Source organism: Pangasianodon hypophthalmus, chromosome 15 (genome assembly GCF_027358585.1).
Source record: "Pangasianodon hypophthalmus isolate fPanHyp1 chromosome 15, fPanHyp1.pri, whole genome shotgun sequence".
In the NCBI taxonomy this organism is placed as follows: domain Eukaryota; kingdom Metazoa; phylum Chordata; class Actinopteri; order Siluriformes; family Pangasiidae; genus Pangasianodon; species Pangasianodon hypophthalmus.
Genome location: NC_069724.1, coordinates 10,226,899 through 10,242,042, shown reverse-complemented (window position 1 = coordinate 10,242,042; position 15,144 = coordinate 10,226,899). Strand labels below are relative to the sequence as shown.

Sequence of the window (15,144 nt, the reverse complement as noted above, 5' to 3'; positions counted from 1 at the left end):
TATATATATATATATATATATATATATATATATATATATATATACATATATATATGTATTGATACAAAATATTTTGAATATACATTTTATTTCACTGCATGGAACTTTCAGGATAAAAAACACAAATGGCACCAGTAAATATAGTCATATATAGTTGTAAAATATTCAGTGTTTGTATATTTAGATTGTATACATGAAACTAAAATAAAAAATGAAAATCTGTGCTGTGAAGCCCTCGGCTATTCCCATGTACTGTAAGAAATTCTCCCTTTCTTTCTGCAGGACTACTGATGGCCAACATGTCTGGCACTTTGACTGTTGTTGATATGCAGGCCATCAGACTCACTTATACAGGCGATAGGATCTTTAGGATGTTCCTGGTGCTGTCCACACACTCCCTCTTCATTTATGTTAACATTGTGATGCTGTTTACGCTGCGCACCAAGGCCATCTTCCGCGAGACACCACGTTACATTCTCTTTGCCCACATGCTCCTGAATGACACCATTCACCTGGTGATCGCACTGGTGCTCTATATGCTCAGTTTCTTATACTTTATGGTGGTGCGTGCTGTCTGTGCCATGATTGTGCTGGTGTCTACATCGACGTTTGTCAACGCGCCACTAAATCTGGCTGTCATGTCCCTGGAGAGGTACACGGCCATCTGCTTCCCTTTGCGGCACAGCGAGTTGGCTACACCAGCACGAGCGAGTGTGGCTGTGGCTCTGGTGTGGGTTTTGGGCATCAGTGATGTGCTAACTGATGTGTGTGCTCTCTTCCTCCTTGCAGAACCATCCTACTACTTGTCTCCTACAGTGTGTACCATTGCACAGCTCATGGTGGCACCCTGGCAGCAGGGCAGGAGTGTGACATTCAAAGTGCTGCTTTTTGTCATGGTGGCCATTGTGTTACTCTACACGTATGTGGCCATCCTGCGGCAGGCGCGTGCCGCCTCCTCTGACACCTCTTCTGCCCGCAAGGCCTTGCGCACTGTGGTACTGCACGCACTGCAGCTTGGCCTCTCGCTCATGTCCTTCCTCTACGAGTATATAGATTACCTGCTAGGAAGCCTGCCTCTTGCCGTATACACACAGCTACGCTTCCTCAACTTCTTCATAGTGCTAGTCCTTCCACGCTGCCTCAGCTCACTCATCTATGGCCTCAGGGACGAGACCTTCAGGCCACTGTTCAAGCAGAACTTCCTGTACTGTGGTACAAACAGAGTTGTGCCTTTAGAGGCTTTTACAAAACACTAATTATGAGACAATGACAATGTGATTGTTTCTTTCATCTGTCTATGATTTAATGTGTACGTGTATTTCTGTAGACATGTACACAAAAATGTGGCATGTTATGTCTTAAAAAATATTTGTATGTAGTTTATGGGTATTACATGTGTTATGGGGTGTTTGTGATCCTGATAAACTACAGATTCTATTGATTTTATTTAACCTCAGAATTAATGCTGTATCACAGAATTAATGCTGTAAAAAAGGGAGAATATTTTCTCTGTGTACTAATAAAATCCGAGCTTCATCCAACATTTCAAATGTGATATTTGCTAAAGATGTGTCAAATCCGTCACTGAAAATGTTAATATTATTGCGAGTAACATCAACATCTCCACTGCCTGCTGTCTCGCAATCATATGTTTTTTTTGCTCCATAATGTCACATTACTAAGTTTTTCTTCTGGCCTTCAGAAATAAATACATCCACTGAGATTGAAATGGACGTGATCCATACACACGTGAACACAATAGAAAGGAATGCATGCACTTATAATACACCATACTTTCTTGGTTAAAACAGATTTATTACCTAAACGATCCATCCTGTAGGATGGCCAGAATTATAAATGACAAAAATAATGTTGTGAATGCAGCCTTGCACAAAGTGATTCAAAGTTTGGGAGAGTGTTTTCATGGCTCTGGCAGCTAAACTGAGAGATCGTCACTGATGACCTTCTGGCCTGCACATATTCTTTTGTGGGTGTGTCTCGTAGGTGAGCTCTCTTGTGTAGCCAAAGAGCCAATTTTATACAGTTTCATACAATTCCACACATGAAATCATTATTACTGAAAACAAATCATTTCACACTTCTAAATTTGTATCTCTTCATAAGGTTAGGGTTGGGACAGACTTAACGTCTGTACCATTTCGCATGACTTTATTTGAATGAACTCAAATGGAATCCAACCATCCTTGATCATTCAAATTCATAAAACTTTTTCACAAGATCTTTTTTCCCTTCCAAAATTAAGTAACTTTAATATATGAATCGTGAGTGAAACTAATACCATACTTGATTTTGTGCTATGGTATTGGTATGAATTTGATTGATTAATAAATATAGCTAATAAATAAACAAACTAGAACTAAATAAATACGGTTGAACCAAATAAATATATTTAATAAATAAATTGGAATTCTACAGAACCAAGAATGATTGAATTTGAATCTGGATAAACACATTCAAAGGATAACATATTTGAGTCACATTAGTACTCAAGCACTGGGGATTGATTAATTATGTTAATTAGTTATTTAAACACATTTTCCCAGTGAGAATGTGATTAATGAAATTTTATCACCAAACAAAAAATAAATACAGTCAATAATTCACTTGTCAAAGAAGAATGAAAAATGGTTGTGTCAGTATGCAGACTTCAGTGAGTATCTTCAAAATCTCAATGGACATGTTGATGGTTTCTCATTTCGACCCCTATATTAGCTATATTAGCTCATTATAATCAAATTGGATTGTTTTCTATGTAGCTTGCTGGATACTGGATCAAGGAGGACATGTTGGAAATGTAGAAGCATAAGCATATGTGAAAAAAGTTAGTTCTTGTTATCACTTACGTTATAGCAGCTATAAATAGTTCCCTCATCAGCCTCCCTTTTTATTTCTGCTTAATTTAATAAGACAAAAAAAAATGCAGTTGTTATAAAATATAAGCCCTTAAGCCAGCTTTACACTGTACAATTTCCAGATGAATTTTGCTGACACACATGAAAATTGTACATTGCAAAAGAATTCTTTGGTTTTAAGTTATGATCAGTGACTTTTTATTAAAATCTCAGAGTGTGAGCTCTGTTACCACGCTTGTCTGAAAGCCTCAAATAGGAGGACGGTATAGGATAACACGTGATAGCGGGACTGGAAAAAACACAAATGAAGCATACTAATGGACAGAAAAGAATTACAAGCTCACCAAAGAATGTTTCTGTTTATGCAAGCCCATTTTCTGTATGAGCCTGGATGAAGCTGATGGATGACAAGCAGAATTTAGTGATTTTAATCACAGATCTTATTTTAGAGGATCTCACTCACTCACTCACTCACTCACTGACTCACTCACTCACTTTTAGTAACTAATTTATCCTTGCCAGTGTTGTTGTGGATCCGGAGCCTATCCTGGAACACTGTGCGTGAGGCAGGAACACACCCTGAATATGATGCCAGTCCATCACAGGCAACCATGCACACACATTCACACACTCATTCACATTTAGGGACAATTGTAGCCAATCCACCTACTGGCATGTTCTTGGAAGGTGGAAGGAAACCAGAGAACTCAGAAGAAACCAATCTTACATAAGCATTTTCCATATCCATCTTCCTTAAATAGGAAACATGATACTGCACACTCAGTTATGAAGTTACATGAATAAGATTTTATTCTCATTCAGTATGACAGGCTCACTGAAACAGAGCAGCTGAGGTTAGGGAAAAGACCAGGAGATGTTTTTCTAATCTTCAGCTGTCCAGCCTATGCCCACTGTAGCCTCAGGTACCTGTTCTTGGCTTTTCTGCTCACTTTGGTTGGAAATAGCCTTCCTGTCAGCTCAAACCAGACTGACCATTCTCCTCTGACCTTTCCAAATATAATGTGTTTCCACCTGCAGAACTGCTGCTCACTGGAATATTTTTCATTTTTTCCACTATTCTGTATAAACATTTGTGTCAGCAAATCAGCAATTTCTTAAATACTCAAACCATACTGGCACCAACAACAATGCCACAGTCTAAGTGACTGAGATCACATTTTCCTCATTCTGCTGTTTGACGTGAACATGAACAGCTTTTGACCTGTATCTGCGTGAATTTGTGCATCGTGCTACTGCTACATGATTGGCTAAATGGATAAATGCATGAATGTGCAGGTGTTCCTAATAAAGTGGTCAGTGAGTTTATATTAATATATATGAATAAATGTGACACTGGATTTAAATGATGAGTCAAAAGATTCATAACAAAATTATTTCTGCCTGCACATGGATATGACTTCTGAAAAGTCCATTAATGATGTCTTCTACTTTAATGAGTTAAGGGACAATGTTTATTGACACAAACATTTTTGGAGCTTAAAACTCTCAAGGCTCGCTGATGTAAGAGAGATGTGGTATATTTAAATAGTGGCCTTTGTCACCCAGAGACTGAGCAGGGGTGTGAGTGCTTCAGGTGTAAAGCTCACTACACTGTAGGTGGTTTTTACATTTGCAATAATGACAATTTTATACTTTAAGAAAACTTTAGCTCGTTACATGATATATTTTATCAACTAGAAATTATGCTTTCTGGTTGTATGTTACATATAGCATGATTATATATATATATATATATATATATATATATATATATATATATATATGCTTACATGATAGATATATCTTTAATATGCATATTACATTATGCTTTATAGTATTTGCTGTTAAAGTACTCTATATGTTGTGAAGAAAGAACTTTAAATATGTTTATATACAATTTTCGATCTTTAATGAATAGATTGTAAATATATGTTTTACAGTGACTGAAGCATTACAGGTTGTTTTTTAAATAACATTTTTAAAATTTTACAAAATTTTTGAGTGTCAGCATTTTGGACAACCAGGCAATTAGCTGGTTTTATTTCAATTCAATTTTATTTTATTTGTATAGTGCTTTTAACAATGGTCATAACAGAGCGCAAAGCAGCTTTACAGAAATATATTAATTCAGGATATAAATTTAAAATTTATGAATTTATCCCTAATGAGCAAGCCAGAGGCGAGGTGGTAAGGTGGCAAGGAAAAACTCCCTGAAATGATATGAGGAAGAAACCTTGAGAGGAACCAGACTCAAAAGGGAACCCATCCTCATCTGAGTGACACTGGATAGTGCGATTATAAATAATTCCCTTCTATGACTGTATACTATATGGTCAAAAAGTGCAATTGTGTAACCATGAAGGTTCATTATAAGGTTTACAAGTTATCAAAATATTTTGAATATACATTTTATTTCACTGCATGGAACTTTCAGGATAAAAAACACAAATGGCACCAGCAAATATAGTCGTATATAGTTGTAAAATATTCAGTGTTTGTATAATTAGATTGTATACATGAAACTAAAATAAAAAATGAAAATCTGTGCTGTGAAGCCCTCGGCTATTCCCATGTACTGTAAGAAATTCTCCCTTTCTTTCTGCAGGACTACTGATGGCCAACATGTCTGGCACTTTGACTGTTGTTGATATGCAGGCCATCAGACTCGCTTATACAGGCGAGAGGATCTTTATGGTGTTCCTGGTGCTGTCCACGCAGTCCCTCTTTATTTATGTTAACATTGTGATGCTGTTTACGCTGCGCACCAAGGCCATCTTTCGTGAGACACCACGTTACATTCTCTTTGCCCACATGCTCCTGAATGACACCATTCACCTGGTGATAGCACTGGTGCTCTATATGCTCAGTTTCTTATACTTTGTGGTGGTGCGTGCTGTCTGTGCCATGATTGTGCTGGTGTCTACATCGACGTTTGTCAACGCGCCACTAAACCTGGCTGTCATGTCCCTGGAGAGGTACACGGCCATCTGCTTCCCTTTGCGGCACAGCGAGTTGGCTACACCAGCACGAGCGAGTGTGGCTGTGGCTCTGGTGTGGGTTTTGGGCATCAGTGATGTGCTAACTGATGTGTGTGCTCTCTTCCTCCTCGCAGAACCATCCTTCTACTTGTCTCCTACACTGTGTACCATCACGCAGCTCAGGGTGGCACCCTGGCAGCAGGGCAGGAGTGCGACATTCAAAGTGCTGCTTTTTGTTATGGTGGCCATTGTGTTACTCTACACGTATGTGGCCATCCTGCGGCAGGCGCGTGCCGCCTCCTCTGACACCTCTTCTGCCCGCAAGGCCTTGCGCACTGTGGTACTGCACGCACTGCAGCTTGGCCTCTCGCTCATGTCCTTCCTCTACGAGTATATAGATTACCTGCTAGGAAGCCTGCCTCTTGCCGTATACACACAGCTACGCTTCCTCAACTTCTTCATAGTGCTGGTCCTTCCACGCTGCCTCAGCTCACTCATCTATGGCCTCAGGGACGAGACCTTCAGGCCACTGTTCAAGCAGAACTTCCTGTACTGTGGTACAAACAGAGTTGTGCCTTTAGAGGCTTTTACAAAACACTAATTATGAGACAATGACAATGTGATTGTTTCTTTCATCTGTCTATGATTTAATGTGTACGTGTATTTCTGTAGACATGTACACAAAAATGTGGCATGTTATGTCTTAAAAAATATTTGTATGTAGTTTATGGGTATTACATGTGTTATGGGGTGTTTGTGATCCTGATAAACTACAGATTCTATTGATTTTATCTAACCTCAGAATTAATGCTGTATCTCAGAATTAATGCTGTAAAAAAGGGAGAATATTTTCTCTGTGTACTAATAAAATCCGAGCTTCATCCAACATTTCAAATGTGATATTTGCTAAAGATGTGTCAAATCCGTCACTGAAAATGTTAATATTATTTCGAGTAACATCAACATCTCCACTGCCTGCTGTCTCGCAATCATATGTTTTTTTGCTCCATAATGTCACATTACTAAGTTTTTCTTCTGGCCTTCAGAAATAAATACAGCCACTGAGACTGAAATGGACGTGATCCATACACACGTGAACACAATAGAAAGGAATGCATGCACTTATAATACACCATACTTTCTTGGTTAAAACAGATTTATTACCTAAACGATCCATCCTGTAGGATGGCCAGAATTATAAATGACAAAAATAATGTTGTGAATGCAGCCTTGCACAAAGTGATTCAAAGTTTGGGAGAGTGTTTTCATGGCTCTGGCAGCTAAACTGAGAGATCGTCACTGATGACCTTCTGGCCTGCACATATTCTTTTGTGGGTGTGTCTCGTAGGTGAGCTCTCTTGTGTAGCCAAAGAGCCAATTTTATACAGTTTCATACAATTCCACACATGAAATCATTATTACTGAAAACAAATCATTTCACACTTCTAAATTTGTATCTCTTCATAAGGTTAGGGTTGGGACAGACTTAACGTCTGTACCATTTCGCATGACTTTATTTGAATGAACTCAAATGGAATCCAACCATCCTTGATCATTCAAATTCATAAAACTTTTTCACAAGATCTTTTTTCCCTTCCAAAATTAAGTAACTTTAATATATGAATCGTGAGTGAAACTAATACCATACTTGATTTTGTGCTATGGTATGAATTTGATTGATTAATAAATATAGCTAATAAATAAACAAACTAGAACTAAATAAATACAGTTGAACCAAATAAATATATTTAATAAATAAATTGGAATTCTACAGAACCAAGAATGATTGAATTTGAATCTGGATAAACACATTCAAAGGATAACATATTTGAGTCACATTAGTACTCAAGCACTGGGGATTGGTTAATTATGTTAATTAGTTATTTAAATACATTTTCCCAGTGAGAATGTGATTAATGAAATTTTATCACCAAACAAAAAATAAATACAGTCAATAATTCACTTGTGAAAGAAGAATAAAAAATGGTCAGTATGCAGATTTCAGTGAGTACCTTCAAAATCTCAATGGACATGTTGATGGTTTCTCATTTCGATCCCTATATTAGCTATATTAGCTCATTATAATCAAATTGGATTGTTTTCTATGTAGCTTGCTGGATACTGGGTCAAGGAGGACATGTTGGAAATGTAGAAGCATAAGGAATAAAACATGTCATGGTGTGCTGTTATAGGAATATAATCAGTGACATCTCAGAGTGTTTTATTGCACTTTTATCAAAGCAATTTGCCAACAATTGAAAGAAATGAAAGAACAACATGTACTTTTTATCAATTTATAATTACATTTAATGTTGTGGAACATCTGTGAAAAAAGTTAGTTCTTGTTATCACTTACGTTATAGCAGCTATAAATAGTTCCCTCATCAGCCTCCCTTTTTATTTCTGCTTAATTTAATAATACAAAAAATGCAGTTGTTATGAAATATAAGCCCTTAAGCCAGCTTTACACTGTACAATTTCCAGACCAATTTGCACACACATTCACACACTCATTCACATTTAGGGACAATCGTAGCCAATACACCTACTGGCATGTTCTTGGAAGGTGGAAGGAAACCAGAGAACTCAGAAGAAACCAATCTTACATAAGCATTTTCCATATCCATCTTCCTTAAATAGGAAACATGATACTGCACACTCAGTTATGAAGTTACATGAATAAGATTTTATTCTCATTCAGTATGACAGGCTCACTGAAACAGAGCAGCTGAGGTTAGGGAAAAGACCAGGAGATGTTTTTCTAATCTTCAGCTGTCCAGCCTATGCCCACTGTAGCCTCAGATACCTGTTCTTGGCTTTTCTGCTCACTTTGGTTGGAAATAGCCTTCCTGTCAGCTCAAACCAGACTGACCATTCTCCTCTGACCTTTCCAAATATAATGTGTTTCCACCTGCAGAACTGCTGCTCACTGGAATATTTTTCATTTTTTCCACTATTCTGTATAAACATTTGTGTCAGCAAATCAGCAATTTCTTAAATACTCAAACCATACTGGCACCAACAACAATGCCACAGTCTAAGTGACTGAGATCACATTTTCCTCATTCTGCTGTTTGACCTGTATCTGCGTGAATTTGTGCATCGTGCTACTGCTACATGATTGGCTAAATGGATAAATGCATGAATGTGCAGGTGTTCCTAATAAAGTGGTCAGTGAGTTTATATTAATATATATGAATAAATGTGACACTGGATTTAAATGATGAGTCAAAACATTCATCGCAAAATTATTCCTGCCTGCACATGGATATGACTTCAGAAAAGTCCATTAATGATGTCTTCTACTTTAATGAGTTAAGGGACAATGTTTATTGACACAAACATTTTTGGAGCTTAAAACTCTCAAGGCTCGCTGATGTAAGAGAGATGTGGTATATTTAAATAGTGGCCTTTGTCACCCAGAGACTGAGCAGGGGTGTGAGTGCTTCAGGTGTAAAGCTCACTACACTGTAGGTGGTTTTTACATTTGCAATAATGACAATTTTATACTTTAAGAAAACTTTAGCTGGTTACATGATATATTCTAGTTGTATGTTACATATAGCATGATTATATATATATATATATATATATATATATATATATATATATATAAGCATATATATATATATATATATATATATATATATATATATATATATATATATATATATGCTTACATGATAGATATATCTTTAATATGCATATTACATTATGCTTTATAGTATTTGCTGTTAAAGTACTCTATATGTTGTGAAGCAAGAACTTTAAATATGTTTATATACAATTTTCGTTCTTTAATGAATGGATTGTAAATATATGTTTTACAGTGACTGAAGCATTACAGGTTGTTTTTTAAATAACATTTACAAAATTGTACAAAATTTTTAAATGTCAGCATTTTGGACAACCAGGCAATTAGCTGGTTTTATTTCAATTCAATTCAATTTTATTTTATTTGTATAGTGCTTTTAACAATGGTCATAACAGAGCATTATAAGGTTTACAAGTTATCAGCTGTTCACTGATGGAGACTTGAGTGCAAAACTGTTCGTGGGAATTGTAGTCCTAAGCCATCATAGCAAAATTGTTCATATCAATTGAAGTCCAAAGCCATATTCATGGTTTCTAAAATCTAAATAAATAATACGTATAAATGAATGTTTTACCGTCCTACTGCACCTTCCTTTAAGCATAATTTATAGGCCCAGTATGATTGGAAAGCAGCCAGTTAAAGTCCTTCAATACCTTTTTATGTCTCTGCTGGATGCTCGTTTAATATTCCTCTTTACTAGGTTTCTGTTGATATTTGGATTATCTATGGCACCAATAGCGAATAAATTGTAATAAATCACAAGAACCTCTACACTGAGTGTTGAAAAATGTCTCACTGGCAGTTTGTGTAATGTGTGTTAGTGTAAATAACCCAAATTACAATAGTCTGTAATTAAATAGTCAATTATACAGTTTACTGATTTTACTGATCATTGCCAGTTTTGTTGTGTTTAATGCTTTATAATAACCAGGTACTGAGAGTTAATGCTGTGTCATATTTTGGTGCTGTAAGAGTTTTGTGCCATAACTTAAAAATTAAGTATATGTATATAAAATGCCAACCTGAATCTACGTACAATCATAATAATATTATGAAAAGTGATAATAATGATACAAAATGTATTGAATACACTTTATTGTAGTGGGTGGAACTTTCAGGAATAAAAAGCAGCAATGTCTGCATTAAATATAGTAGTACACATCTGTAAAACAGATGAAACTAATCTGCGCTGTGATCACTGGGAGGGCTTGTGATTGTTTTTACACTTGAAGGGGTTTCTGGCTGCAAAACTTGTGAAAGAAACCCCTTGCTCTAATTAATTCTCCCTTTCTTTCTGCAGGACTACTGATGGCCAACATGTCTGGCCCTTTGACCTTTGTTGATATGCAGGCCATCAGACTCGCTTTTACAGGTGAGAGGATCTTTAAGGTGTTCCTGGTGCTGTCCACGCAGTCCCTCTTCATTTACATTAATACTGTGATGCTGTTTACGCTGCGCACCAAGGCCATCTTCCGTGAGACACCACGCTACATCCTCTTTACCCACATGCTCCTGAATGACACCATTCACCTGGTGATCGCCCTGTTGCTCTACATGCTCAATATCTTTTACCTTGTGGTGGTGCGTGCTGCTTGCGCCTTCATCGTGCTTCTGTCTACATCAACATTTGTGAATGCGCCACTCAACCTGGCTGTCATGTCCCTGGAGAGGTACACGGCCATCTGCTTCCCTTTGCGGCACAGCGAGTTGGCTACGCCGGCGCGAGTGAATGTGGCTGTGGCTCTGGTGTGGGTTTTGGGCATCAGTGATGTGCTAACTGATGTGTGTGCTCTCTTCCTCCTCGCAGAGCCATCCTTCTACTTGTCTCCTACAGTGTGTACCATTGCACAACTCATGGTGGCACCCTGGCAGCAGGGCAGGAGTGTGACATTCAAAGTTCTGCTCTTCATCACAGTGGCCATTGTGTTACTCTACACGTATGTGGCCATCCTGTGGCAGGCGCGTGCCGCCTCCTCTGACTCCTCTTCTGCCCGCAAGGCCTCGCGCACTGTGGTACTGCACGCGTTGCAGCTCGGCCTCTCACTCATGTCATTTCTCTATGAGTATATAGAGTACCTGCTGGGAAGCCTGCCACTCCCTGTATACACACAGATGCGCTTCCTCATCTTCTTCATAGTGCTGGTCCTTCCACGCTGCCTCAGCTCACTCATCTATGGCCTCAGGGACGAGACCTTCAGGCCACTGTTCAAGCAGAACTTCCTGTACTGTGGTACAAACAAAGTTGTGCCTTTAGAGGCTTTTACAAAACACTAATGATGAGACAATGACAATGTGATCAATGTTTCTGTTATCTATATGTGAATAAATGTGTACATGTGTTTCTGTAGATACATACACAAAGGATGTGGCATAAGTCTCAAAAAGCTATTTGTATGTCGTTTATCAGGATCACAAGTGTTATGGGTTGTTTGTGATCCTGATAAAGATTCTAATATTTTATCTAACATCAGAATGAATGATTTATCTGATGTAAGGAAAAAGATTTTCTCTGTGTACTAATAAAATAAGAGCTTCATCCAACATGAAATTTGTTGAAGCTGTAGCTGAAAAGGTTGAAATTATTGCTAGTAACACCAACATTTTGACACTCCCTTGTCTACCTCTTCATGGTCACACTGCTTCATTGCTCCATAATGTCACTGAGGTTTTGTTTTGGCCTTCAGAAATAAATACAGACATTACGAGTGATGTGAATGTGATCCACACACATGCACGTTTGCATACATGCAGTAGGTGAACAGAGATTAAGAGAGTAAAAAAAGAAGAAGAAGAGATTAAAGAATAGAAGGAATACATGCACTTATAATACGCCATACTTTCTTAGCCAGCATTGTAAATGTGAAAAGTAATGTTGTGAATGCAGTCTTACACAAAGTTATTTTAAGTTAGAGACTGGTTTCTTGGCTCTGGCAGCCCACCTAACAGATCAGTTTTTTTTATTTGAGTAAACTGAATGTATGAAAAGTGAATGAGATATACAGTCCTTACCCTAAATGATTTTTGTGCTTTGGCAGTGGTATGAATTTGATTGGCTAATAAATATAGTAAATAAATAAACTTGTACTAACTAAATAAATGTAGTTAATACATAAGTTTGAACACTAGAAAAATATGATAGATTGAAGTGGAATCTGGGTAAAAGAAAACATACAATCACGGGAAAAAGAAAGTACACCCTCCTTCAGTTCCATGTGTTTATTATCAGGGCCTAAGTAACAATTGTGTGGTCCTCACCAACTTCTATAAACAAACAAATAACATCAGATGACAACAAAAATACACAATGGATTTCAATCCTGTCAAGCATGGTGGTGCAGGGGTGATGAGCTTGCTTTGCAGCCACAGGACCTGTAAAACCTGCAATCATTGAGACAGTGATGAGCTCCAGCAGGACAATGATCCCAAGCAAACCAGCAAATCAACATCTGAATGGGTAAAGAAGAAAAAAAAAAGAGGTAGTTAGAATGGCCAAGTCAAAGCCCCGATCTCAACCCTACTGAAATGCTGTGGCAGGATCTTAAGAGAGCTGTGCATAACCAAACACGTTCAAACATCAATGAACTGAAGCAATGTTGTAAAGAAGAGTAGGCCAAAATTTCTCCAAAATGATGTTAGATTACCCTCCACAGTCCAAAAAACAAGTAGAGTTTTACGATCACCAGCTGGAGTGCCCATGGACCCTGACCATTGCCTGTGTTTCGGATTACTCTTTTGTCTCTGCCTTTGTTTGTACTGCTTGCTGGTGCTCGACCCTGCCTGTTTTGACCACGTTTGTAAATAAAGCCTTGCACTTGGATCCCCAACTCCGTTGTCGACCCCCACGTTACAGAATAATCCGCCACACCCGGATCCAGCGGCTTTTTTGTGCATTCCAGTCCAATCATGGACCCAGTCGATCAACTACTGCACATTCGGCAAAAGGTCCTATCCATTGAGGAATACGTTCAACTATTCTGTCAGTTGTCATATCAAGTACCGCTATATGATGAGATTTTGTTTAAGGACTTGTTCCGTTTTGGACTGAATGAGCCAACGAAATCATTGTTACCTGGAGGGGAATTCAACTGTAGTTTAAGAGACTTTATGGACTATGCACTGTTGTCATGTGGCTCTCCTTCTACTGTGGGAGAGGCAGAGGACTTTGAAGCCCCAAATAATTTTTTTGGGGGGGGGCGGCAACAGCGGCAAGCTCCGGAGCTTGACCCATCATGGCCACCAGCAGGTCCTGTGATTATGGTCACCACTCCTGTGTTTTCTGCAGCTTCTTGTTCTGTGATCCCCAGAGCCTCTTCCCAAGATGGCCGCCTGCCCAGAGCCTCTTCCCAAGATGCCTGTCACACCAGTGTCTCCAGCCCTTATGGATGTCAAGCCTCAGTCTTCAGCCATCACGGATGCCACTCCAGTATTCCCGAGCATTGTGGATGTTGCGTTTGAAGACACCAAGGTGTTCCAAGGGCGTTTGAGGCTGGTGTCCAGTCTGGCGGACCCACCGTTGATGTCGGTGCGTGCAGCAGGCATTCCAAGAGCTTCAGCACTGGTCGTCATAGAGACACTTCCCCTATCCTCAGTGCTCCCTGTAATGGCAGTCGCCATACTGTGTGTTTGGGCTACATATTGCTCTGTTCTTGCTCCAGTCCAAGAATATACCCCCAAGTCTGTTCCAGTCCATGAATCTTTTCCTGAGCCTGCTCCAGAGTCCACTCCAGTCCATGAGGTTGCCCCAGAGCCCGCTCCAGTACTCAAATCCGCTCCAGAGCCCGCTCCAGTCCTCGAATCCGCTCCAGAGCCTGCTCCAGTCCTCGAGCCTGCTCCAGTCCTCGAATCTGCTCCAGAGCCCGCTCCAGAGCCCGCTCCAGTCCTCGAATCTGCTCCAGAGCCCGCTCCAGAGCCCGCTCCAGTCCTCGAATCTGCTCCAGAGCCCGCTCCAGAGCCCGCTCCAGTCCTCGAATCTGCTCCAGAGCCTGCTCCAGAGCCCGCTCCAGTCCTCGAATCTGCTCCAGAGCCCGCTCCAGAGCCCGCTCCAGAGCCCGCTCCAGTCCTCGAATCTGCCCCAGAGCCCGCTCTAGCTCCTGAGGTGGCATCTACCACTCAAATCAGCGGCGTCCGCTCCAGCTCCTCCCGAGGTGGCAGTTTCCACTGCAGAACCTCCCGAGTTGGCGGCGTCCGCTTCTGAACCCTCTGCCTGCCCTGTCATGGCCAAGGAGGCCATCTCTGAGCTCTTTGCCTGCGCTGTCATGGCCAAGGAGGCCGTCTTTGAACTCTCAGCCTGTCCTGTCTTGTCCCCAGAGCCCGTTATTAACCTCTCTGTGCTCTCTGTTCCAGTCCAGCCTGATCAGCCTTGGTGGGCACCTAACTTGTTAGCTCTATGTTGGTGGACATCTGCTCTGCTGTGGTGGCTGTCGGCTCCGCTGTGGGGATCTTTGCTCTCCTCTGCTCGGCCCTGGTCCCCGTCAGCTCCGCCCGCTCAGCCCTGGTCCCCGTCAGCTCCGCCCGCTCCGCACTGGTGCCCTTCAGCTCTGCCCTGGTGCCCTTCAGCTCCGCCCGCTCCGCCCTGGTGCCATTCTGTTCCGCCTGCCCCACCTTGGTACCCTGCTCAGCCCGCTCTGCCTCAGTCCCCTGTTCCTCCACTTCCACATGGACCTGGCCCTCCATCCCTCCCCCTGGACTCATGTCTATT

General features: G+C 40.2%; 3 protein-coding genes across 3 annotated transcripts; all 3 read left to right on the top strand.

Moving 5' to 3' along the window:
• Positions 1-299: 299 nt before the first annotated feature.
• LOC117599162 (odorant receptor 131-2-like) lies at positions 300-1,256 on the top strand. The gene has a single exon (XM_034311302.2). It carries the CDS (start codon positions 300-302, stop codon positions 1,254-1,256), a length of 957 nt encoding a protein of 318 aa, XP_034167193.2.
• Positions 1,257-5,428: 4,172 nt separating this feature from the next.
• On the top strand, positions 5,429-7,474 carry LOC128320501 (odorant receptor 131-2-like). The gene has a single exon (XM_053240385.1). The coding sequence runs from the start codon at positions 5,487-5,489 to the stop codon at positions 6,450-6,452; it is 966 nt and encodes a 321-aa protein (XP_053096360.1). The 5' UTR covers positions 5,429-5,486; the 3' UTR covers positions 6,453-7,474.
• Positions 7,475-10,763: 3,289 nt separating this feature from the next.
• On the top strand, positions 10,764-12,891 carry LOC128320420 (odorant receptor 131-2-like). The gene has a single exon (XM_053240240.1). It carries the CDS (start codon positions 10,764-10,766, stop codon positions 11,718-11,720), a length of 957 nt encoding a protein of 318 aa, XP_053096215.1. The 3' UTR covers positions 11,721-12,891.
• The last annotated feature ends 2,253 nt before the right edge of the window (positions 12,892-15,144 follow it).